We start from the raw sequence: 26,423 nt of genomic DNA on the forward strand, positions 1-26,423 counted from the left end.
ACTCTCCAGTGCTCCCCTGGCACTGCCAGGGCAAGCCTGGATGGGATGCAGCTTTTCTTCATCTTCCATCAGTAGCTAGAGAGCTGAAGGCAAACCTACCAAGTTTTAAGCACCAGAAACCAAATAATTACAGAATGGCACACGAACTGAGATTGGAAGGCACCTCAAAAGGCCTCAGGTCCAACCTAAGCAACCAGATCAGGTTGCTCAAGACCTCATCTAAACACAGATTGAATATAATCAAGAATCTCCTCACCCTCTCCAGACCCCTGTCCCAGAGTTGGGCCACCACTCCCAGCGAAAACATGTTTCCCTGTGCCCATGTGGAATTTCCTGTGCTCTGGAACAGACCTGTGGCCTCACCCTGTCCCTGTAACCCCAGAGCAGAGCCTGGCTCTGTCCTCTCCACACCCTCCCACCATGTAGCTGTGTTCCCCCTTTCCCTTTTCCACCCCAGGATGAGCTGATCCACATCCCTCCACCACTCCAGCCTCATCCTGGGGAGCCCCAAACTGGATCCAGAACTCAGAGAGGACTCCCTGGTGCTGAGCAGAGGGGATGGGCCCTTCCCTCAGTGCTGCACTGCTGCTAACACAGCTGACCTCTGATGGCTCCTGGTCACCTTGTCCACCCAGACCCCTCAGGGGCTACTCTGCAAAGCTGTCTATTGGCCAGCTACCCCAGGGCAGGATTTGCACTGTCCTCTGCTGAACACCACAAGGTGCCCATCCCTCTGATTCTCCAGCCTGCCGCAGTCCCTCCAAAATCCAGGCCTGCCTCCCAACACAGCAACTCCTCTGCTCCATTTGGTATCAGCACAGGCTGGCTACAAGAGCACTCACCCATTAATAAAGATATTACAAAGAAAAGACTAGGACTAATGTGGTGCAACCTTATCCAGCCTACCAAAAAAAAAATAAAATAAAAATCATCAAATTACATGTTCAAACACTATAGAGTAATAAACATCAACCTGCACATTAATCCTCATCAGTCCTTGATGGGATATGGCTACTGAGAGCATCACCACTACACCAGCATCAAAAGGGGCTCCTACATGTTGTCACCAGACAGTCCCACACAGCCCAGCAGCAGGAGCTGGCAGCTCTTTGGTACCACTGCAAAACATCTTTTGGTCTGACTCTCTTCTCTCTTTGCTTACAAAAATTACATGCCAGGAGTGACTCAAAGCTGGAAAGCCAGGAGAAGTCCCTTGCCAACAGACCATGGAGAGACCCAACTCACAGGGAAAGGAAAAACTGCTGGGATCAAATAAAGCCACATATTAGTTTCACCCAAGCACACACTGCAAACCTGCAGTAATTTTTGCTCCACAAGCTCCGCTGGGAAACACCCTGGAACAACAGAGGGCAAATAAACAGCATCCAGCATCACAGGAACACACACACTGGGAAAGAGCCAAGTTTGGAGGTCTTGGTCTTTTCAAAATCAAGGATGGGGCTTCTCAAGTACAGAGCTGCACGCACCACCTGAGCCCTCACCTCCAGATGCCTTCAAAGAGGATTTCACACTGAAGCCTGGAACAACTTAACTCTTCATGAGCTGCAGGCACAGGTGGCACCTCACCTGCTGCACATCATCTCCACATTCTTAAGACAAAAAGATGTTTATTTATTTCATCAGGTACTTCCCACTCATGCACAGTCCAGGTGAAGATACGGGGCTCGTCCTGCTGGCATGAGCACATCACAGTCACCCATGGTCATTCTGAAGCCAAACACAGCCAAACTCACCCCATCCTCTGAACTGGGACTGATGTATTTTTCACACGTTTCCAAGAAGAGCCACGACTCTTGACAGTTGCAGAAGACCTGAAAAAAAAAGTTTGTGGAACCACCCCTGTGCATTTCACAGAACAAAAAAACTTCTGAAATCGTGAAGATTCACAGAACTGGCAAATTAGTTGCCATGGATGTTTTCTGCTGTGACAAATACTCTAACTCCGTGTTCCCATAAGTGACAGACACAAAGCATCAAGTCAGCTGGGAAGTGCTGCAGCTACAGCCTGTGGTCACCCCACACCACAGGGAGCAGCCCTGGAGAACAAAGCCAGTAACCTGAATGCCTGCCCAGCAGCAGGAGGTCACCTTCTTCCCAAAGGAGCTTTGCTGCCCATCCAAGGGTACTCCTGCAAGTCCATTTTCACATCTGACAAGATATGCCACAGTCACAGAGTGGTGGGAGTTCGAAGGGACCTCTGGAGATCATCCAGTCCAACCTCTGCCAGAGCAAGATAACCAAGAGCAGATCCCACAGGAACACATCCAGACAGGTTTGGGATGTCTCCAGAGAAGGAGACCCCATGGCCTCTCTGGGCAGCCTGTCCCAGGGCTCTGTCACCCTCACAGCAAAGAAGTTCTTCCTCATGTTTAACTTGAATCTCCTGTGCTCCAGCTTGTGCCCATTGCCCCTTGTCCTGTCACTGGACACCACTGGGAAGAGTCTGGTCCCATCCCCTGACACCCCCTGTAAATACTGATCAGCACTGGTGAGATCACTCCTCAGTCTCCTCCTCTCCAGCTGAGCAGCCCCAGCTCTCCCAGCCTTTCCTCACAGGGCAGATGCTCCATCCCCTCAGCATCTTTGTGGCCTGTGCTGGACTCTTTCCAGTGGTTCCCTGTCCTTCATGAACTGAGGAGCCCAGATCTGGACACAGTATTTCAGATGTGTCCTCACCAGGGCAGAGCAGAGGGGCAGGACCTGCTGGCCACACTCTTCTCAATGCCCCCCAGGAGGCCATTGGCCTTCTTGGCCACGAGGACACATTGCTGGCTCATGGTCAGCCTGTTGTCCACCAGGACCCCAAGGTTCTTTGCCCCAGAGAAAGCAGCAGTTTACAGTTTTCCAAAAGAGCAGGCAGCTGCAGTGCTCAATATCTGCACCACCCAACCAACCTAAAGTAAGATCATATGCATAGAGCTGTAATACTTAAGCAGTAGGTGTGAAGGACATTTTCCTGCTCTGTTCCTTATAAAGTGCTTAGCAGAAATCTGCTCTAGCTATTAATAGTCAGGAATCACTGCTGTGTCTTAAGGAAGGAAAAGAGAAAGGCACAGACTCCCACCACACCAGATTTATCTTCACATGTTGCAGAAGCTGCTTTAAACTGCTGTGTGTGCCCAGACACTGCTCTGCATCTAGAAAGACTTGGAGAATTAAAACTATTTTTAGGGAAAGAAGGACCTCCCCCTGAGTCACTGTAGGGACATACATCACCCAGTCGTGATTTCAAAGCAGAAATACCCTTGAGGAATTAGATAAAAGAGATTGAAAAAAAACCCAGAAAGTTGACAGAAATCCAGCTGGGCCCACATGAGAGCGGCAGGAGGGAGGGCTGGACGCAGGAGGAAGGCGGGTGATGAGCCTGGCCGCGCTGCTGACGCTGCAGAAACGCCATTGCTGGGATGTGGGCACCACGAGCTGCATGACACGACCCAGGAGCAGCAGCCCCAGCAGCTCAGCAGTGTCCAGCAGCACCTGGTGCCAGCGGGAGGCCGGGACGAGCGGAGCAAGGGGCCAGGTCTCAGCACGGCACCGCCAGGAGCCCCTGGCACACCGAGGTGGAGGAATCTGGAACGGGACCAAGGAGATTTGTTCTGCTCTTATCCCAGAGCTGCCACTGCAAATGGAATCGTGCCCCTGGCCCTTGCAATTTGCATCTTTAATTCCGAAGTTGATTGTGCCCAGGCTGCAGGCTCAGCGCTGGTGAGTCAGCAGCGCTGACCAACACCAAGCACAGCTTTGTCACCCTCCAGCCTTAACTCCTTCTGCCCTGCCTGCCTCCTGCAGGCTGAGAAATATTATTCAGTCATCAATTATTAAACAAGCCTTTTGATTGAAACCAAACAAAGGCTGATATGAAACGTAGGAAGATCCCTGCCAAAGGAACAATTAAATTAATTGAACGGCATGATGAGGACCTGAAGGGACATTTAACACCCCCAGCCAGCTCGGGTTCAGAGGCACTGCCCTGCTCAGGGGACAGATCTCCAGGATATCACAGCACAGCAAGGTGCCTGCCCTCCAGATCTCGGGCTGGGACAGCTCCCATTTCAGGGTGATGACCCGAGTTGTTTGCCATCGGAACTAGATCTGAAGAGACCTACACAAAGCAAAGGGCTCTGATATTACTGCCTGGTTATGTTACCTAAAATTACTTGCATAGCTCACCCAGCTACAATTTATTAGTCCAGGTCATTCAGAAGTGAGTTACAGGGCTCTGAACTGATTGAAAACTCCTCTGGGAAGAATGAGGCAGGTTAAAAGAGATACTGGAAGGAAAAACACAGCAGGTTTCTTGCATTACTTCTGACAAGGCAGATCAGCTCTTTCACCACTGACTCACTGTGGCACAGAGGATGACAGAACACACAAGCATCAATTTAAACCTGTAACTGGAGCAAAACAAGTCAGAACTGAATCCATATTCCCCCAGAAAAAGATAGGCATATGATCTCCAGCCAAAAGGCAGGTGATGCCAGTCACCTCTGCATGCCTGGCCTGGAGGAGACAGCTGTACCAGCCCCAGAGCTGCCCAGCAGCACCCATAGAGCTCCAGCCCGAAGGCTGGCAGCAACTTCTCAGGGGTGAGCAGAGCCACTGCTGTCACGAAGCAGCAGCCAGCCCACACAAGCCCGTGGCTGCAAGAGGCAGAGCTGAGCAGCAGCTACCAGCAACGTGTGGGAGGAACACAGGACGGGAGCAGTGACCTCCTCTGTCCCTGCAGAGGACAAGGGAGGAGGCTGCAGCAGAGGCATAACCACATGTTCTCCAGCAACAAAAGCTGGAACAATTGAGAGCAGAAACAGTGACTGGCATCTTACCCTCGAGCAGCCAAGCCCATAAATATGCTTCATAGTTGCAAACAGCATCAGGAACCAAAAACTGCAGCGTCAGCAACGCTACCTGAAGTTCACCACACCATCGAGCTCAAGACACACAGGCTGCAGCCCTCCCACACTACACCAGGCCACCTTGCCCCTCTCCAAAGTCAGTTCTGCTCAAGACAAACCAGTAGATAGTGCTTGCACAGTGCCAGTAGATATGGTACTTTGGGACACAGCTTAGTGGTGGACTTGGCACTGTGCTAGGTTAACAGTGGGACTTGATGATCTTAAAAGGTTTTTTTCCAACCAAAATGATTCTATGGTTCTAAGGCTGGGTTGGAATGTGCTTGGAGCAACCTGGTCTAGTAGGAGGTGTCCCTGCCCATGGCAGGGACTAGTTTATCTTGAAAGCCCCTTGCAACCCAAACCAGTCTGGGATTTGGGCCACTGTATTTAAGATTATATGGGTGGAAATAAAGAATCAAGACAGTCCATGGCTGTTGTTGGGGGTTTGCAACCAGCAGACAGAACCAGGTGCAATGCTCCTGCCAAAGGAATGGGCACAAAAATCTTCACGCAGCGCTAATAACCAGGCCATGACAAAAACACCCTGGAGGGCCAAGCTCTGTGTCTTGGGCTCTCCTGCAGTGTCAGCAGCAAGGGTGCCTGGCTCCCCCCTGCAGCACTAAACCCCAGCAGAGCCATCAGCCACGAGCTGCCCCACCAGGGCAGCCCTCGGGCTGCTCTGACCCGCCACGGGAGCTCCCTGTCCCCAGTTACAGAAGAGAAACAGCCTCAAAAATGTGCAAGAGACAAACAATGAGCAACAGCAAAGTGCCATATGGATTAAGGGAGCATCCTGTGAAAACAAGATGACTGGGAACACGAATTATTAACACACTGTTTAAAAGCAAGTAGCTCAAAGTCACCACACAGCTACAGGGCTGACTCTGAAACCTGCATGCTCCAGCACCCCAAGAATGACAGTCGAGGACATTCAGCTCCTTCTGTGTCTGTGGAGGGACAAGCTGTTACAAAAATCATTCCAAGAAAGTATCTCTCTCTTCATTTTATTGTGTACAAGCTAAATATAAGGAAATATTTTTCCCTTGAGGGCAGTCCAAGAGTGGAAGAGGAGCCCAGAGAGCCTCAAACCTCAGCACCTCAAGGCCCCGAGCAACCTCATCAGGTGGCCCTACACTGAATGGGGTTCAAAACCCCCTGAGGTCTCTGGAAGCTCTCCATTCCTCACCATCTCCATCCACGGCAGTTTTAAGCTCCTGCCTGAACCAACCACCTCAGCTTTCAGTTGGAGGCTCAGTGCAAGAAGCAGGAAAATAACCCCTCTGGGTTGTACTTACAATGCTAACCAAGAGTTAAGTGCTGAATAAACAAAGCTAGTGAAGAATGGTGCTCTGGGAAACACAGCTTTCCCAGGGAACCCAGCTGCCCATGCCCTCCACCTTAGCAGGATACAAGGCAGCTCAGCTGCCCCAGGCACCCACCACCCCTCCAAGAGCAGCCCCTGCCAGGGAAGCTAAGGCTGCTGAGAAGCCTTTCACTCCACAAAAATGATGGAATCACACCCAGCACGTGTCAGATTTGGCACTGATTTAACTACTGCATCCTGCAACCACAGAAGTACCACTGAAGACTCTCCAGACACCTAACCCATGGGTAACAGGCCACGGACCAAAACCACAGAGGTGACAACACGGAACTCGAACTCCTTGAAACATGAGAAAGCTGCTTGGAGAAGACAACACTCCTCTGAAGCATTGATCACGAGGGCCAATGTCAACCTTTGATTAATTAATACTTGCCTAAAGATCCTCTCTAATCTCCTTGAAAACACTTATCCCTTCAAGGTGATTAGATTCTCCTCTACAGACATGCTAATTAGAGATAATGATAGATCTGTAAGTGGCAGCTGGCCAGAGCAGTTTAAAAAGAGTTTTGATCACTAGTGAGTCAAGTAGACTAGTTGTGCTGTGCTTAAGCTGCCTTCCAACCCAGGCACCACCTTTGTGCTGTGGATCTCCAAGTGAGCCAGAAAATGTCAGTCAAAAAACCAGCCTAAGAAAGACAGTCAAGGGCAACTAAAATGGTCCAACTCTATTTCTGTGCAACTCCTGGAAGTTCCTAAAGCCACACGCCTCGCTCCAGAGGAGGGCACTGCAGAGGAAATCTTCAAGGATTCCTCAGCTGGTATAATTTTCCATAGGTTCAGAGGAGGGAATATGAACCAAAAGCACACATCCTGCAGGGAAGCTCCACTGACAGGAGGCTGGATGTCTTCACAGATCTCATAAAGACACAGGAAGCTTTAAGGACTCCATTTGGAGAGAACACTCTACTTAGAAGCTTGAATTCAGCAAACTGTGCAGCCAAGGGGGCAGAAAGCAGGTGATGTACCTGAGAAAACCCCGCATCACAGCTCCAGCTGGATGGCACCAGCACAACAGGAGATCCCAAGGGTCGACTCAAGGGGTTAAGAGTTCAACTCTACAAACAAAAAAAACTCCTGGGAATCACCACCCAGCAATATGACAGGTTATTGTTGCTTTTTTTATTATTATTAAGTAACTTAAACAGCAAGCAGCAGGAAATTCAAATGTAACTAAGAACTTCAATTTGGAACTAAATCACTACACACAAGGAGGACACTGGGGCATCACTTGTCATTTTTTCCAGTGAACATGACCCACAAGCAAAATGAAGTTTCTATCAAGCTAATCCTGAATAGTGAAAGCTAAATCACCCAGGCTGTGCATCAGGACAAGCACCTTCCAAACTCAAGTGACAAAGGCATCAAAAGCCATGGAGATGAGAAGATGAGAAGAGCAATTCACCTGCAAGGCAATGATTTAACCTCCAAAGCCTTTATAGAACTGTAGAACTATTCAGGCTGGAAAAGACCTTTGGGATCACCAAGTCCAACCATCATCCCTACTCTACAAAGTTCTCCCCTAAACCATCTCCACCAACACCACATCCAAACGACCCTTTAACACATCCAGGGTTTAATCACCAACTCAACCACCTCCCTGGGCAGCCTGTTCCAGTGTCTGACCACTCTTTCTGGGGAAAAAAAAAAAAAAAATTCCTACTGTCCAGTGTAAACCTGCAGCTTGAAGCCCTTCCCTCTTGTTCTGTTGCTAATTACCTGTGAGCTAGGTAATTACCAGCAATTAGCAGCAAGGACAGAAAAGGAAAATTCTGGCATGCACCTTCACCTTGGGTGAACACAAAGACCCAGCAGAAATGGAGACACATGGCTCGTGGCACAGCCAGAGACCTTTAGAGAAGTTATTTCTTAAACTCTCTGCACAAGTGTCAAACAAGCAGTAGTTCACATGCTGCCCAGCAGCCTGCTCAGAGAGGGCAGTGAGAACACACAGCCTGGTCGCTGGAGCTTCTTTGCTCACATTAAAAGCCACATTACAAGACACATTAAAAGAAAAGCACCAGTTTGTCCCAGGCTATCCCACAGGAGCCCTCTGCCATCAGATTGAGCTGACACTCGATGGGTCACATGGCCACTACTTAAGAGCTCTGGCTTTTAAGAGTATCACAGAGGCTACTTAACAATAATATATGCTATTTAAGAAAAAAATTTACCATGTGTTCTTTATCATTTTAATACTCCTGACTCACAGCCAGATTAACTCTGTTTTCATCAAGCCCAACCAAGGGAAGGTAGCACAAAACCCCTCAGCATCCCTTTTTCCAAGCAGCTGCTGCAGGTCTGTGCTGGTTGAAAGCTCCACAAAGCAATGCAGCTTCAGCTCCTTCACATGCTGCTCAGAATAATTTTCTCGGGTGTTTTTGTTTGTTGTTTCAGCCGAAAACAGATCGAATTGCCTTAAAATAAACCAACTTGTTGTAATCTAAAATAATTGAAGCAAACCACTTGTTTGCTTATGACAAGACTTGGCACCAACACAGGGAAAATATTCTGACATAGTTACAAGTGGAGCATTGAACTTCCACAACCTTGTCAAGCCACATAGCTCTGTGGGTCCAGAACTGGACTGGAGTTAAAGAGCATAAGCATTCCAGACTGGATTACCAGTAAATTAGCTGAATTACTGAGAGGGAACTACATTCTCGTGGGGGTGTTTGTTACTGAGCACTTTTGTTTTACTTGACTTGGGGAAACTGGGGCACTGGGGGAGAGTAAACAAGTCCAAGCAGACAAACACATCCCTGGACTTCTGACCTGTTACCTGCTGTGTTCCCCCAGGACCCAGCTCTGTCTTCAGAGGTGAAGGAGTTTCTGGCAGCAGCTGGCAAGGAGCTGGAGCTCTGGGATCTGCCTCAGGCTACCGGGGCAGAAGGAAACCAGAACTTTGTGGCAGGAGCAAAACAGCTTTTGTGCAGCCTTTCCAGAGAAGCCCTCACCCACAGGGTTTGGAACCTTAAAGGCGCATTCTTTTATCAACTCTAACCATCCTTAATATCCGGGATGGTTTCCACGTTCTAAAACAAACCAGCGCTTAATCCACAACAGGGATGGTGACAAAGCACTCACCTTCCCAGTCACAAGCATGAACACACCCTTCCTAAAGGATACAAACACCAACAACCCCACAACACCCAGGTGCTTGTATTTTTACCGCTCAAGCGACAGAAAAAACACGCTGAGGGTCAAACCTCGTCAAGTCCAGCCCGCGTCTGATCCTCCTCCTCCCTCCAGCGGGATCAAAACCCACCAGGGCAGAGAGCGAGGAAAAGCCGGGGGAGGCTCGGGAGGCAGCCCTGAGGGCCAGACCCTCCGTCCCCCCGCAGCCCCGGGCCCGGCACCGGCACCGGCAGCGGCTCTGCCCGGCAAAACCAAGGCGGGGCAGAAGCAAACCCATCCGAGGCTGAAGATGCTGGCGCGGGGGTGGGAGGTGAGGGGGGTCCCGAGCCCCGGGGCCCCTCGGGGGGGCAGCACAGGGTTTGAGGGAGAGCCCCGAACTCAGGGCTTCGTTCCGCAGACGCGCAGCCCCCGCACCGGCGGCACCTGCGGGGACACCGCGGCACAGCCGGGCCGGGCCGAGCGGCCGCCGGTCCCGGCCGGTCCCCCCCGCTCCCCCGTACCTGTAGTAGCTGAGGAGCCCGTTGCTGAGCACGAACCAGCGGCGCTGGTAGCCCTTCAGGTAGTTGGTCCACTTGAAGAGCCAGCCCTTGTAGGTGTCGGAGCCCGGGGCGGCGGGCAGCCCCGCCGCCGCTCCCCCGCCGCCCCGGCCCGCCGGCTCCGCGCTCATGGCCGGCAGCTCCTGGCAGGCCAAGCAGGGGACGGCGCTGAGCAGGGACACCAGCCCGCGGGTGCTGCCGCCGCACAGCGCGGCCGCCTTCCCCATAGACCCCGCGGCAGGGCCGGGCAGGACCGGGCCGGGCAGCACCGGGCGGGCCCCGCCGCTCCCGCCGCTCCCGCCGCCCGCCCCGCCGCGGGGGCGGTGCCGGGACACGTGACGGCGGCGCGTGAGGCGGCGGGGCGGGGCGGGCTCCCCCTGGCGGCGGGGCGGGAAGAGCCCCCAACCCCCCCCCCCCCGCCATTTTGACCCCCCGCCGCCATTTCGCGGCCCCGCCGTGCCCTGCCTGCCCTGCCCTGCCCTGCCCTGCCCTGCCCTGACCTGCCCTGACCTGCCTGCCCTGCCCTGCCCTGCCTGCCCTGCCTGCCCTGCCCTGCCTGCCTGCCCTGCCCTGCCTGCCCTGCCCTGCCCTCCTGCCCTGCCTGCCCTCCTGCCCTGCCTGCCCTGCCTGCCCTGCCTGCCCTGCCCTGCCTGCCCTGCCCTGCCCTGCCCTGCCCTGCCCTCCTGCCCTGCCTGCCCTCCTGCCCTGCCTGCCCTGCCTGCCCTGCCCTGCCCTGCCTGCCCTGCCCTGCCCTGCCCTCCTGCCCTGCCTGCCCTGCCTGCCCTGCCCTTCTGCCCTGCCCTGCCTGCCCTTCTGCCCTGCCCTGCCCTGCCCTGCCCTGCCCGCCCTGCCCGCCCTGCCCATCCCTGCCCTGCCTGCCCTGCCCTGCCCTGCCCTGCCCTGCCCTGCCCTGCCTGCCCTGCCCTGCCCTGCCCTGCCCTGCCCTGCCTGCCCTGCCCTGCCCTGCCCTGCCCTGCCCATCCCTGCCCTGCCCTGCCCTGCCCTGCCCTGACCTGCCTGCCCTGCCCTGACCTGCCCTGACCTGCCTGCCCTGCCCTGCCCTGCCTGCCCTGCCCTGCCCTGACCTGCCCTGACCTGCCTGCCCTGCCCTGCCCTGCCCTGCCCTGCCTGCCCTGCCCTGCCCTGCCCTGCCCTGCCCATCCCTGCCCTGCCCTGCCCTGCCCTGCCTGCCCTGCCCCGCCGCGGCTCCAGCGCCCCGCTCCAAAACCACCGCTTTCCCAGAGGGATGACCTGAGGAAGAGCCCGCTGGGCTGGGGGGAACCCCCTGTTAGAAATGAAATGTAGTGTTGATTTTGCATTCTAGTGTTGGAAACGTAGTGTTGGGTTTGGTTCACATATATATATATTCTAGTGTTAGGAATATATAGTTTGTTTAAGCACATAAATATATATACTTTAGTGTTAGGAATATAATCGTTTGTTTGAGATAAGTGAGATATCTGCACATTCCAATGACACCTGGAGTGGTTTACGGGCCAAGAAACTGAGGGACTGAATTGGGCTCCATCTGGGGGATCTGAACATGGAGAAGGATTTGTGGCCCAAGATCAGGCCGAACAAAGCTACTTCTATGTTGCTCCTCAGGGCAGGATGACACCAGGAGATTGTTAATTGGGAAGGCAGCCAAGGGGGCAAGAAAGGTCAAAATTTTACCTTAAAAGGTAAAAAGTGACCTGCTAGAACGGAATGTGTAAACAGGGGCGGGAAACTTATAGGATAATTGGAAGTGTTGGATGGGCTGTAAACCCTGGAGTGCCCAGGCAGGGGGGAACAGGGGAGGGAATTTTGCGTCGGGAATAGGGAATATAAACCGTTATTCACCTGGCTATGGGTGTGCCTGCTTGCTTAGGTCACCCATTCTTGCAAGGACGTAAATAAACTGTGCTTGGCTGAAGGATCCGTGTGGGGCTGTCACTGGCGCCACAAACTCACCCCCCCCGGGGGCACCCGCCCGTCCGGGAGGAACGGCCCTGACCCCCCGGCAGCCCTGGTGTGTGCAGGGGCTGGGTCACATCTCAGGGATGTGGGACCCCCTGTGGGGAGGCTGCCGCGCCAGGCATCCCCGCAGCCCCCCACCCCTGCCCCGGGGATCAGGGATCGCCTTCCTCTCATCCCTCTAATCTGCTCTGATCCCCTTGATCCCATGAACTGCTCACCCCCCCGCCTGCAGGCGCCATCAGCCTGCACCCCTGCCCAGGGCAGCCCGGCCGGGGGCTCACGGGGCCCCTCTCTCTTTAGACACTTCCTCCCTTGCCTGTGGAAACAAGGGATACCAGGATCCAGGGAGGCTCTCAGAACTGCGCGGCTACGTTTGGGGCCTATTTGCATCAGGAGGGATGCTCCTCAGTTTACAAACACCTGGACAGTCTTCTGGGACCAGCCGTCGCTGCCTTTGGTGGCAGGTGGGCTGCGGAGCCACTGCGGGCAGAGGGGCTGTGCTGCTGCCCCGGGAGGGGGAGCAGGCAGGGTGGCACGAGGCACGTGGGGAGCCCCGCAGCACGGCAGGGGTGCCAGCAGGCTGGTGGCCAGCGGAGAGCAAAGGTCTCGTGGCCAAGCTCCATCAGCACTGAGCAGGGAGATGAGGGGCTGGGCTGGCCGTGCAGCGAGCGGTGGGCGAAGGGGTTCCCCCTGACACGGGCCCTGGAAACGTCTCCAGTCAGCACACTTGGCTCCAAGCCTGAGGATCTGGGCTAAGCAGCCCCTCGGGTGAAGAAAGAAGGCAAACTCCATCTGCTGCCCCAGACAGAGCTGCTTCTATCCCCCTGAAGCTAGCTGAGCATTTCTTCCCATTCTAAAGAGATGCCCCTGAGAGTCCTTCAGCCATGAGCACCAGCACCTCTGCCACCAGCAGACACTGAGGCTGCTCCTAAGGGCACATCCTATGTCTGGAACGCTCCTTTGGATACAGAAGACTGGCATGGTCCCATGTCACCCAGCTGAACACCTCTCCTGTCAGGAGAGTTTCAACATCTGGAGGCAACATCTGGATGTTTTAGAGCAACTCCGAGAAGGGAGGCATCAAAATCTTTCTCTAGCAGCCCTTGCAACACTACAAGATCCTCTAATCTAAAAGCATGTCCAGGTGTTTGTAAACTGAAGAGCAAATACACTCCAAACCACCCACACGGGTACTACCATCTGAGAGTCTCCATGGATCCTGGCATCTCTTGTGGCCACAAAGAAGGGAAAAAACGTCCAAGGAGAGCGAGGCCTCATCTGATCCTGCCTGTCCCATCCTTGTGATTCCTCAGTGATTCCAGCACCCACTTGGGATTAAGCCCTGCACTAGATTGGACATAGGAGGGCAAAAATCCCAGTATGTGTATTGAGCATGTTATGACTTTTCCCCAAATAAAGAGTCAAGGATAAATCTACCAGGTTCTTGTGTTCAGGACCTGGTGAGCTGCTGTGCCTTGAACATCTCCAGTGACTCTTCATCCTTAGCAAAATGAGTCCCCTCTGACTTAGTGGTAAAAAAAGCATCTCACCCCTTCTGCTGCAGGAACCCATTCATGAACAAAGGTAGAAGATGAGGTAGAAGGCAGAAGATGAGGACTGGAGGCTGGTGGCCCTCTGGGCTTTGCAGCCAGCATCACTGCCCTCTCCTGACAAAAGAGGCTGCAGGGCAGGGCTGCTGAAATCCAGAGTGAGGAAACGTCCCTGGGAGTTTGGATCCAAAACGCCGTTTGCTCCCAGCCTTGTTAAATGCAAAAAATATGTGCCTGGGCCTTTTTGGTCACACAACAGCCTGGTTTTGCAACAAAATGAAACAAAAAATTCCCAGCACCCCGTGTTTGACTGTCTCCAGGGTCAGCCCCGGCAGGCAGGGGAGTGCAGAGCAGGAAGATAGCAAGTTGCTACCTGGCTCCTGAAAATGGGAGGCTGAGGGAGGAAATAAAACCCTTGACTGGTGCCCTGGGAAAGGGAAAGCCCTGCTCTCTGGGCACTGGGGGAGCCCGAGGAGAACGTGCTGGCAAAACAGGGATCCACATGAGGCAGGGCAGAGCTTGCTGCTTGTCTCAGGATGAGCTGTGCCACATCCCACCCTTCCCAAGGCTGCAGTGCCAGGGCTGGTGCTCAGCTGGGACTTGCGTCCTGTCACTGATGAGCAATGGTGCTGCAGCTTCCTCCTGTAGAAAGGAAAATGGTCCCTCAAATCCACACGAGCAGAAGCCCCTTCAGATGAAGGGCCTCACCCTGCTCCCAGGAGTTATTTTATTGCCAACTTCAATGAGAACAGAACGGGGCCCTGACACACAAACAAGGAGAGTGAAGGCAAGGAGAGGAGGCAGGATCCTGCACTCCAGGCCCAGTCCCTTCATCAGGAGGCATGATCCTCCTTGCAGGAGTAGCAAAGTCAAACCTGAAATGGTGAGACATCTTCATGCTGCTCCCTCAATAGACTCCAACTGTGAGAGGCAGCTGCAGCCCGGGAGGCCTTAATGCAAGTGCTTTCTCAAATCTAATGCCTTTCTCTGGAAGAGCTCAGGCCCAGCAGAATCAGCAGCTTTGCCAGGAGGAAAGAAAATACGTTTTGTGGTTTATTTCTTGCCCTTCTTGCCCTTGCCCTTGCCCTTCTTCTTCTTTTTTGACTTGAGGAGGGTCCGGATGAAGTAGCCTCTCCAGAAGGCCTGGATGTGGGTGGCAGCAAGAGTCATAGTTTTCAACTCCTGCAAAGCCTGGTCCTTCTTTTCCTGAAGTAGCCTACGCTCCTCCTCAATCTGGGAATACTCCTGGAGAAGCACAGCGTGTTTCTCTGTCAGCAGGGCCAGCTGGGCCTGCTCCTCAACGTAGGCAGCTTGAATCTCATCATACTCGGCCTAGCAAGACAGCAGACACCAGGTACAGCCATTTTGAGGGCATTCAGCAGCTCCCCCCTGTGCATCCCACCCTGTGCAACCCGCCCACCCTGAATCCAGGCAGAACCACCACTGGGAGCTGAGCCTTTCATAGGGACTCAAAAAGAGGTGTATGCCCAGGACCCAGGGAATTCCATGAGATGCCAGGTCCTAGTATCTTTGTGCTCTGACAACTACACCCATAGGTCTCCCTGGGTAGCAGCCAGCACCCACCCCCAGCTGGGCACCCTGAGCAGGTACCACAGGCAGGTCACAGCCCCTCCTGCCAATGCTCTGGGCAAAGGGACATGTCACTGCAGGGTGGGTGAGGCTGAGCTGAGGGGACTGGAGCCTGGCTGCTGAGCTGTACACTGCTGAGGCATGAGAAGACCCAAGGACAGGCTGTTCTAGTGGTGCTGCTGCACTTTCAAGCTCAGCAGCAGTTTTTGCCTCTCCTAATGCCTTTGAGGAAGCCACGCAGAGGTGGAAGGTAAGGGAAACCAGCAGCATGGGTGTGTATCTGCCTCAGCAGCCCCAAACCTGCCATGACATTGTGCTCCAGCCACCCAGCAGACAGGAAACCAAAATAATCACATTGTCAAACACTTGACCAGGGGGGATAATTTCTTGCAATTAGCTGCCAGCTTCTAGGCCTCTCATTTTACTTTGTTAGTCATCCAGCAGCTTTTATCCATCTCCCTAAGTAGGGCAGGAACAGGAAAGGAAGCAGGGCTCTCTCAGAGGTGAGGTTGGGGATCTGATGTGATTCCCAGCTTGAGGTGGTCAGGTTGGATGCCAAGGCAACAGTGTGCAGGCTGTTTGGTTTCTTAGCACTTGAGAGAGACATCTCTCAAGGGGGGCAGCAGAAACAGGAGGGTGATCTGGACACCAGATAGGGCCAGCAGGATTGGGGATTAAAGCAAATTGAAAATCCTGTTCCCAAGCATCAGGTGGGTGATGAGAACATGGCAACCCCGTTGCCCCCAGATACTGTGGGGTTTAGCAGTGGATGTAACTGTTTCTAAAGTCAAAGCAGCAGAGAACTCCTGAGCAGGTAGGCAGGACAAAGCTACCTTTCCTTCTAGTACCTGAACTTCTGGATGAAAAACTGCCCCTCACTTCCACAGCCTCACGGGTAAGAGCCAGGTGCCCATTTGGACCAGCACCCTCCTGCACGGATGGGAGCTGGAATGTGGATACCTGTTTTTCTTCCAAGTCCGTGTGATATTTCTGGATCCAGTTCGCAATTTCCGTCTCCATTCTGCTCTTCCTCTGAAACACAAAACAAGATCGGTTCCCTGCAGGCACCTGAAGCCTGGCGAAAAGTAACCTGAGTTAGACAACAGCAGAGCTGGGAGCCCCAGGCTGGTATCTGCGTGTAACACCTCCTCCTTGTGGCAAGCTTCCTTCAGCCGAGACTGTTTTGTTTTGCCCTGCTTCGGGGATCCTCGTGAAACGTTCCCTGAGGCCAAAAGAGCCGTATTTACTTACAGCAGGGAGCTGGGTGAGGGGTTGAAATGCCTCTGAGAGGGGTGTTCTGTGGTAGGAAATGAGCATGTCTGATGGAACGTGGCAAGTCATTGACAAACTGGGGCAACCACCCTAAAACTGAAGCAAGAGAGAACTGCTGAACATTAAGGCAGGGCAGAAAGTACTCAGAAGATGGTGCCTTTTCACCAAAGAGATCTTTCTAGCTGCAAAAGAGTTTAACAGTGGCTGTGCTGCAGTATAACCAGGTACAGGCAGTTTACCCCAAGCTGCTGTATCTGTGCTCTGTGGAACCATCATGAGAAGGACCAGCTACATCCCATCACAAGTGCCACAGGCTTTCCTGGATGACACTGACCCAGGATGTCCCAGGGGCTCACAGGCCATCCTGAGGTCAGCCCTCAGCTATTTAGACCACAGGTACGGCCTGGGCCCACCCAGGGCTGGAGAAGGTGCCAAGGAGGGGGAAAGGAGGCCTCTGTGGTCAGTAAATCTCTGCCTGAGCATTAGAATGAGCTGAACAGCTCCACAAGTACTGCAGGGGCCTGCAGGTCAGAAAAACACTGCCTGACAGAGCCACCCCTTTGAAGGAGGTGTGAACGGGTGGATTTGGGCTTTTGTACTGCCACTCTAACTTTGCTTTTCATTGTCCAGTGCAAGAGGGAGATGCCCTCAGCCCTTGTGTGCTGCCCTGCCTGGGGGAGGCCAGTGCTTTGTGGGGAGTAAATACCCAGTGGAAGCAAAATGGGGGGGAAAATGCTCTTTTTCCAGTTCTGTTCTCTGTGCCCTGTGTCACCAGCGTGCTCTGCTCAGGGCAGAGCTGTTGTCACAGGGTCCCATGCCTGCCCTGCTGTTTCTTCCCTCTCTCTCTGCTCAGCACTGGGATAAATCCCATTTCCCCTCATTCAACCCAACCCCAACTCCTTGGCTTGTGTCTGCAGCAAAGAGCCAGGCAGAGCAGAACTGCTGATCTCCCAGGATCAGCTGCACTCAACCCTGAACACTATAATCAGCCCTAAAAATTACTTCATACACAGCCAACATGGTGTTTGCTCTGCTTACCTCACACCAAAACCCTCCTTAACAGATTCCTTGCCTGTCCTGCTGCAGCCTTGCTGCTCTGCACTGACCTGCCTGTGTGGAGCTATTTCCAGGGCTAAGTCCAGGCAGGAGAAGGAGGCTTCCCTGTCTGCAGCCTGCAGGTACAGGGATGGAAATAAGGAGCCAAGGGGGCAGCTCCACTCCAGCTGCTCAGTCTCATGAATCAAACACATTTCCTTATCCTTGAAAAACAAGGAAAGTTGGCCTATACAACTGGGGGCTGCAATGGGGGGTCTGGGGAGCCTCACTGACACCAACTCTCCTCTGTTGGACCAACGCTGGATCCGGGTCTGGGAATTTTCTATTATCTCTCTCTCTAAACTTTTCTTCTCCTACTCTCTCTTCTTTCCTAAAATCATGAAGTAACACAAAGTCTAACCATGATATTTTTCTCAGGTTGTGCAGCTTAAACATATATGTGTTGTACTCCTGTGATCCAAATGTCAGCCTTTATGATCATGCAGCCCAAGATAATAATAAGTATAGTTATATATATTGTATAGTATATAACTCTTCTCAGGGACGTCCAGTGACAGGACAAGGGGCAATGGGCACAAACTGGAGCACAGGAGGTTCAAGTTAAACCTAAGGAAAAACTTCTTTACTCTGAGGGTGACAGAGCCCTGGGACAGGCTGCCCAGGGAGGCTGTGGAGTCTCCTTCTCTGGAGACATCCCAAACCTGTCTGGATGTGTTCCTGTGGGATCTGCTCTTGGTTATCTTGCTCTGGCAGAGGTTGGACTGGATGATCTTTCGAGGTCCCTTCCAACCCCTAAGATTCTGTGATTTTGGGATAGTTTTAATTAAACCCAATTCAAATACAGACCTTGAGTGTCTTTTCACCTCAGTCTGATCAAGGGGTGTCAGACACTTCAGCACTTCCTCAGGCCGTGACATTTTAATCACTCTTCCTGGAAGAGCCAGGTCTGAGACAAAGGTTGGATCCAGCCACACCTGGACTCCTCTCTGAGGAGTTTAGAAAGCAAGGGGGTCCAGTATGAATTTCCCTGGGTTGCCCTACCCAGGTTGGGACATTGAATTGGTGTGGTGGCTGCAGGGCTCCTTCCCACTGGAATCAGCAGAGCATGAGGACAGAGCAGGTATACTCTGACAGCCAGCATGTGTGTCCTGCCAGCAACCAGCAGGAGCCAAGTCATTACTTGCAGAAGCCAACAGCCAGACCTGACAGCACTAGGAAAGGTTTTAAATCTCCTGTTCTAGAGCTCTCCTACCATTTACCTTTCTGAGAGTCAGCTCTGATGACCAATGCTCCTGTTCAAGTGCACGGAGTTGTGCTGCCAGCTGCTGCACCTCCTCCTGCAGCCTGGCACGCCGGGCCCGGGAGGCTTGCAGCTCCTCTTCCTGTGGTTTTTCTCCTTCCTGCTCCATCTGCTGGATGCTGGTCTTGCAGTCTTTGGGCAGATCCTGCACACTTGTTTTGAGCTCCTTGATCACATTGTCCTTCTTGTAAATCTAGACCCAGAAAATAAGATAAAAATACTGTCAAGGAATGCCAGTGAGGCACAATGTGGGCAGGAGAAGTAAGGCACCTGGCAAAGGTGGAGGAGAACCAAGAAGAGACCCTGCTGACCTGGTAGCAACAGGGACCTGCCACTGCTGGCTAAGGGAACACAGTTAGATTTACACAGGGTGCTTTGGAAACCTGTGGAGTGAGCCCTGTGGCTCCCTCCAGCTTTGGATTAGGCTCAGAGCAACTGTCTGGGTGACACAGCTCAGGGTGCTGCCTGCCAGAGGGATCCTCAGCTGTGAGCAGTGAAACATTTATTTATGATGCCCCAGACAAGCTGCCAAACTGCACATAAACATCTCAAGTGTCTCGATCCACAGATCTCCAAGGGAGGGAGTGGCAAACAGGCCCTTGCCTGCATTAGCACCATTCAGTGCAGGGAGCACAGGGCAAAACCTTCCCCTCCCACCCCACTTGTAGGAAGGAGAAAGAAAGGCTTGCATTTAGAACAAAGGATTGCTTGTCAGGAGCTCAGGGGGCTGGATGCTGGCTCAGCCCAGGGACCCACAGGAGCCTGGGAAATGCTCTTTCATTTATCTGTACCTCAGCTGCCTTCACTGAACAAGAATGATTTCATACAATTGCATATAATTGCTCTAAGGCAGCTAGTGTTACAGAGTGGGGAGTCCCAGAAATGTTGGTTTCAAGCAAGAGTGAAGGCAGAGAAGATATTACAAATGGATTTGAATCTGAGCAATCTCTGCCTGGAATGACTTTTCCTCACCTCAGCAGCAGCGAGGGAAGCCTGGTGCTGGCAGCTGGCACTGCAGCCCTTGGTGCCTGTCCCACGGCTCCCTCCTGAGCTCACTGCCTGGTGTCACTCACCTTGGCCACTGAAAACAGGCTCAAAACATGCCAAACGCGAGGTGTTTGAAAAACCAAGCATGCAAGAAGCGTTTTTCATTTTACAATGAAAATAGTATCTTTAAATTTAGGGTCAGGTCTAGAAATCATTCCCGGACCTTCCTCCTGCAAGAGGGGGTGGGGTTTTAGCTTACCAAAGAAAAGCTTTCAGCAGTGTTTTGCTGGAAATCACATTCCCACAATATCATACCTCCTCATCTCGAGTCTGGATTGCTGCTGCCAGCTCAGCCTGTAAAGCTGTAATTGCTTCAGTGTTGTCCTTAATCCGGAGGGAGATGTCTTCCTCTAATCCAATCTTTTCTTCCTCTTCCACAGGACTAGTCAGGAGTTTCTCAAGCATGAAATTCCTGAACTCCCCAAAGGCTTTGGTAAATACTTCAGCTGGTGACTCTCCCACCAAAATTTGGTGTTTCAGAGCCTGGCAAAGCGAAGGTTTGACCAGCAGGAGCCTCAGGATGTTTCTAAGAGAACATTTCAGCTGTTGCTCTAGTGAGCAGAGACAGCCTGGATCCTGCTCAGCTCTCACGGTGTCCCTTTCTCCAGAGCTGGCAAGCAGCTGCTCCACTTCCTTTGAAAGCTTCTGGTGCTCAGTCAGCTTGTGTGTCATCTCAGGTCCCAGAATACCAGCAAAGCTATCCAGAGAGGCAATAATTCTTGGGATCAAACCGCTCAGCTCCAGCTTGTCAATCATTTTATCCAAGACAGTTGAGATTCTTTTCATCTCCAGGCTGTCAGTTTTTATCTGACCTGCCTCCAACATCTTCATGTCCTTTGCTGTGATCATTGCTGTCTGTGAAGCTGCTGTGCCCTTCACCAGGGGCTTGTTTCTTTGCTCCACGTCCTGAGATGACACTTGGTGCACAGCTGGATCCTGTGCTGTAATAGGTTCAGTTGAGCACTTGTGAGTTGAGTGTTTTGAGGTCTAGAAGGGACACGACATCTCCTACACAGGGCAGGGCTCAGTCAGGGAACACCTCTGCAGCTTCTGTTACTTAACCTTCTTTCTCAGCTGTTGTCTCTAAAAGGAAAATGTGGTGACAAATGTTAGAGAAACAATGTAATTAGGGAAAAAGCAGGAGTGTCAGATTATACTGGAGGTGTCCCTGGGTCTGGGCACAGCATTAGGACATGTCATTATGTATCAGAACTGGCTGTGAAACACCCAGGGAAAGAGAGGAGAATAATTGTCCCCTGGCTTTGAAGGGTGGTGGGATGAAGCTCCCAGCTTCCTCTAAGTAGCAGCTGAGGAGGAAGGCACGGATTGCAGCTTTGCCACCCTGAGAAGTGTGTGGAGAGGGGCTTGCGGGTCCCTGGGGCCAGCACGGAGGAGATGGCAGGTTCACCTCTGTCCTGCCAGGCCTGGCACTGCCAGGGGCACGGGGGGCAGAGGGGATCTGGGTTCCCAGAGGGGCTGCACCGGCAGGGACAAGGGCAAGAGGAAGGGGCCGCCAGGGAGTGACGGGTCTCCTCGGTGTGGGTACCAGGGCAGGCGGGGATCTCTGGCGGTGGGGGGACTGCCGGGGGGCCCTGTGGGAGGGACAGGAGGGCCCGGGGGCAGCTGAGGAGAGGCCGGGGGGCTGGGGGGCCCCGGGGGGCTGGGGGTCCCGGGGGCTGGGGGTCCCGGGGGGGGTCCCAAGGGGCTGGGGGGTCCAGGGGGGCTGGGGGGTCCTGGGGGGGGCCCGTAGGGGAGCTGGGGATCCCGGGGTCCCGGGAGTTGGGGTCCCGGGGGCTGGGAAGATCCCGGGGGTTCGGGGGTCCCGGGGGGCTGGGGGGTCCCGGGAGTTGGGGTCCCGGGGGCTGGGAGATCCCGGGGGTTGGGGGGTCCCGGGGTCCCGGGGGTCCCGGGGGTTGGGGGGTCCCGGGGGATTGGGGTTCCCGGGGGGTCCTGGGGGGCTGGGGGGTCCCGGGGTCCCGGGCTGCCCCGCTCCCTGCGGCCCCGCCCACCTGAGCGCTGCGTCGCTAGGCAACACGGCGGGGGGCGGGGCCTCTCCCGAGAGCCAATGGCGAACGGCGCTGCCCCGCCCCGCCCCTCCCCCCCGCCCGTTTGATGGGCAGCGCCGCTGGCCAATGGGGAAGCTCCGCGCGCCGGGACGGGCTGCGCCGCCATCTTGCCCGGCTGGTGCGGGCGGAGCCGCTCCCGGGGCTCCTCGGGCGGGCCGGGCCCAGCGCGGCCTTCCTGAGAGACCTGCAGGCGGGCTGGGGACTCAGCTTCGTCCTTCTCCCCGGTCGGGCATAAAAGAGCAGAAATGGAGTCGCGGGAGGGCGTGAGCGGGTGCCCGGGAGGCCTGGGCGCGGGGAAGGGCCCTCGGGTGGAGGCCCAGGGGGACACGGAGCCGATCCTGAGGGAGCCCCGGGCTGAGGGAGCCGCGCTGGGCACCCCCGGGCGGCCCGTGGGTCACACGGCTCGGGCAGGACGGGGCTGCAGCCACGGGTCACCAGCAGCCGTTAAAATGCTGATGAACTCCAGCTGGTGTCACGCACACCCAGTGAGCGGGTCAGCCCGGAGTTAGCAACACCTGGGAAGGAGGTGTTGGTTCTTGGCAGAGCCCTGCCTGCCAGCCCTGCCCTGGGGACAAAGCAGTGACCTGGTGGCTGTGGCACCAGCCTAGTCCTGGGGCTCAGGCAACCCAGCACCACACAGCTTTTCCACCCTCCCTGTCCCTGGATTCTCCTTCAGGAAGGGTGCTCCTCTGCAGGTGCAGCTCAGCCAGCGTCTGCTCCAGGGTATGGTCCTGCTGACTCTGCCTGTCTCCAGAAGATGCCCAGCCCTGTCCCCTGCTCTGGGGAGGTGCTGAGGAACAGCCCATGTGCTGCTAACTGCAGAACAAGAAACTCTTTTGCCTCCTCCATGGATTCAGGCAGGACAGCTCTGGTGCAGGAATCGTCTCAAAGGAGTGGCAGGATCTGCTGCTGCTGGAGCCCATGCAGCCAGCAGGTAACATGCTTGGGCTACCAGCCTCCTGCAGCTGTGGAGGATAATAATGGTGCAGCACAGACATAAATCAAGCCTGGTGAGGTGCTGGCCTCAGGAGAGGCAGCAGGAGCTGCTATTTTCAACTTGTGCATCTATCTCAGCATTTCATGAAGTTTGTTCCAGGTCAGTGCCAGCCCCTGTGATTCAGTGTTCAAGGAACACAGGCTGTTAATGTTATATTTGTGGTCCAAGCTGGAGCCTCTGGGCAGGCAAGGGAGCTGCCTGCTGAGCCAAACATGGGCAGTGCTGCCCAGTGAAGAGGCTGAACCAGACTGGTCCCTCTCCCCTCACACTGTCTGTGTTTGGTCTGGCCTCCGTGGGGCTCTGGAGAAGGCACCTGGCTGTCCTGACCCTGCCCCAGGGCATCCATGAGCCCTGCAGTGTGTGAACCTGGGGTGTATCTGTTCCTCCTCGGAGCCTCTGGGGTGAGGAAAGGGCCCAGGTCTCTGCTCAGCTTCTCTCTACTTTCTGCTACACACCAAGATCAGAGATGCAGGGAGGGGAAGCACGGGTTATGTGTCAGTGCTGGTGCCCTGGGCTGCTCTGATAGTTCATCCAGTCCTGATTGGCACCTGCCCTACGGCTTCAGCTGCTCCCCTGGGGAAGGTCTAGGCAGCCATACATCCCCTCCTGCTCCAGGCAGTGCCATTTCGGATGGGGAGTGTCATTCCTGATTGTCAGTGATGTTCCTGACACAGCTCCCCATTCCTTCCAGCTCTGGCTGAGAACCCAGCCCTCACCACTCTGTGCCAGGGGGAACAGTCCTCTCCCTCTTGGAAGAGAAGTGCCCCTTGGGGCTCCCCAGAGCAGAGTGCTGGAGCTGGGCTGTTTTGAGTCATAGAATCATATAATCGTGGAATGGTTTGGGTGGGAAGGGACCTTCAAGATCATCCAGTTCCAACCCCCTGCACGGGCAGGGACACCTCCCAGCAGCCCAGGCTGCTCCAAGCCCCATCCAACCTGCCCTTCAACACTGCCAGGGATGGGGCAGCCACAGCTTCCCTGGGCAACCTGGGCCAGGCTCTCACCACCCTCACAGCACAGAATTTCTTCCTGCTCTCTAACCTGAATCTCTCTTCTTTCAGTTTAAAACTGTCACCCCTTGTCCTCTCCTTGTTTTCCTGGCCAAACCATTGCCTTCACCTCTGCTCTGCCTCAGCAGAGGAGCCCGGGGTTGGCTGCAGTCCGGTGGCACTACTCAAGCTCCGAGCACAGTGATTGTCACGGGGCAGGCGGGAGGCAGGGCTGGAGGGCAGCTGAGCTCTGGGTGAAGCCAGGAGCCCCGGACGGAGCAGGGGCGGGGATGCGGCTCAACCAGCACCCTCTGCAGCCCGCTCTGGGCAGGAGGAAGGAGGAACATCCCCCTGGGGTGTGCGGACACTGAGCTCAGGCTCTGATGGTGACCGGCTCGACGAGCCCGCAGCACCGGCAGCCTCTGCTGTCCCGGGGAGACACCGGCAGCTCCGCAGCAGCAAAGGCTGCGGCTCCAGAGGGGCTGTGGGGCTGGGGAGGGGGCCAGGGCAGGCAGGGCGGGTGCTCCTCATTCCGGGGGTGGCTGCTGCCTGCCACGGGGACACCGGCAGCACGGGCAGCACTGGCTGGTGGGCTGGAGAAGCAACCCTGGGGACTGGCTTCTCCCATCGCCGGGGGATGCTGCAGCTCTGGCCCTGCAACCCACAGACAGACAGACAGCCCCTCTGCTTCCCTGGGAGAGGGGAGGGACATCCCCTGCTCCCTGCAAGGGAGCACCCTGCCTGGGGACGCCCACACACAAGGGTGGGTGTCACTGGGGGTGGATGGATGGCTGGATGGATGGCTGGATAGATGATGGATGGATGGATGATGGGTGGGTGGGTGGATGCAGCTGTTAGCAGAGCAGCAGGGATGAACTGCTGGACTGGCTGCACAGCAGAGCCAAGGGGGACAAAGCCAAGGGCTCTGAAATCAGAACATGAGGAGGCAATGAATGAGACAAGACTTTATTACTGTGGTTTGAAGCCAACTCAGGTGCCAAACACTGATTTTCTGTTCAGTGTCTCCAGAGCCTCACAGCACCTGAATCTTATCTATGAAGCACCCTCGGGAGAACCTTTCAGAGGATGCCTTCAGCTGGCTGCAAACCCTCGTAAGGCAAGGCTGTAGCAGGTGGCCTCTTTTTGCCAAGGTGTCCCAAAGATGAGAAGCCTTGCTCCTAAAGCCAGGTTTGCCAGGCACCTTCTGAGCTACCATTTTTAGTGAGCACCAGGTGTGACATTGGCAGGTGTCTGAGTGTGGATGAATTAGTAGAAAAGCTCGAGGGAAGAAGAAGCAAAAAGGTTTTACTGTTTTCAAGAGCCAGAAGTTAGATAAAACCTTGTTATTTATTTAAGAAAAAGCCTTACAATAGACTGAGAAGGAATGTTCCATCATCAAGGCCTGATGCCTCCAGGTTTTGAGCACTGGACTGTAACTTGCCAGGTGTGTTCTCCTCTTGTCTGATGTGCACCTTTCACATTAGTTATGGGAATTCCCTTTAGAAATCCCAGCTGAGGGGACAGCTTGAAGGTGCTGAGCATTTTTTAATCCTTACTGCTGCCACCACTCTGACCACAGCAGCTCCATCGATGGAAAAGGTGAATGAGCACAGTAAGAGAGAGCCAAGGTTGGTGCTGCTTTATTGCTGTAGCAGGACCCAGCGTTAAGTTCCTAGCGGCCAAAATGGGAATTCCAGTAGCTTGGCAAGCCCTGGGACTGGGCGGCCCTGCAGGAGGAGCTCTCCCCTCGTGTCTCTGCGTCCCTTCTTGAGCTGCTTGTCCCGAGGGAGGCAGAGGGACCAGGAGGGACCGTTGCCTTCCCGCCCTTGCGACTGAACACTGCCAGGGATTTTTCAAACTTTTGGGAAGCCTTCTTCCACCGCTCCATCTTCCTGTCCTGTTCTTTCAGAAACTGCTGCTGTGCACGTCTGTGGAAATGCTCAGTCTTCTTTTTGGCCTCTTCAAAGTGTTTTAGCTTCATGAAAGCAAACATAAGGCCTTACAGCCACTATCCTGACCATGAAATATAAAACTGGAAGGGAGACATCCTGCCACATCCCTCCTTGAGGTCAAGGTGACCTCCAAGCAAAAAGCTCCAAAATTCCTGAGTATCACTCTAAACATTGGTCTGACAAAAATTACTCAAATCATGTAATCATAGAGTTAGAGAATGGTTTGGTTGGAAGGGACCTTAAAGATCATCTAGATCCAACCCTCCTGCATGGGCAGGGACACCTCCCACCAGCCCAGGCTGCTCCAAGCCCCATCCAACCTGCCCTTCAACACTGCCAGGGATGGGGCAGCCACAGCTTCCCTGGGCAACCTGTTCCTGCCTCTTGGACTATTAACTCATTTGGCACTAGTGTAAGGAGCAGGTCTGGGGCACAATAATCACATCCTCTTGGGGCATCTCAGCCCCAGTCACCACATGGGTAACAAAAGGCCACATGATAAAACCAGCCAATAACAATATGGTCACCTGGTCCAAATGGGTCCTCAGCAGGGATTCACTGGGCAAGATGATGAGCTCCACATCTCCTGTGCAGCACAGGAGCAGCACAGACCTCCCTGCTGGCAGCGTGCAGCCTCTGCAGCTGTCAGGGGCTTGTAGCCCCTTGGTTGTCTTAGT

General features: G+C 54.4%; 2 protein-coding genes across 4 annotated transcripts in view; both read right to left on the reverse strand.

Annotated features, from left to right (window-relative positions):
- The window catches only part of OSBP2 (oxysterol binding protein 2), a 108,271-nt gene extending 97,995 nt beyond the window's left edge, over nt 1-10,276 (reverse strand). The window contains exons 1-2 of one of the 3 annotated variants that reach the window (XM_051633969.1): nt 9,933-10,276; nt 1,755-1,832 (exon numbers count right to left, since the gene is read on the reverse strand). In XM_051633969.1, coding sequence (XP_051489929.1) covers nt 1,755-1,832; nt 9,933-10,195 — 341 coding nt within the window. In that variant the 5' untranslated portion in view covers nt 10,196-10,276. Of the gene's footprint in view, nt 1-1,754; nt 1,833-7,262; nt 7,281-9,932 lie in introns of those variants that run through there. The other 2 variants (XM_051633972.1, XM_051633971.1) reach the window with 2 other exon arrangements.
- A 3,919-nt stretch (nt 10,277-14,195) lies between these two features.
- On the reverse strand, nt 14,196-25,787 carry IQCD (IQ motif containing D). Its single transcript, XM_051634274.1, has 5 exons — nt 25,611-25,787; nt 19,998-20,729; nt 18,655-18,888; nt 16,028-16,099; nt 14,196-14,809 (listed from the first exon to the last, which is right to left on the reverse strand). The coding sequence occupies exons 1-5, from the start codon at nt 25,785-25,787 to the stop codon at nt 14,531-14,533; spliced, it is 1,494 nt and encodes a 497-aa protein (XP_051490234.1). The 3' UTR covers nt 14,196-14,530.
- Nucleotides 25,788-26,423: the final 636 nt, after the last annotated feature.

The sequence above is a fragment of the Apus apus genome, chromosome 16 (assembly GCF_020740795.1).
Source record: "Apus apus isolate bApuApu2 chromosome 16, bApuApu2.pri.cur, whole genome shotgun sequence".
NCBI classification, from domain to species: Eukaryota; Metazoa; Chordata; class Aves; order Apodiformes; family Apodidae; genus Apus; species Apus apus.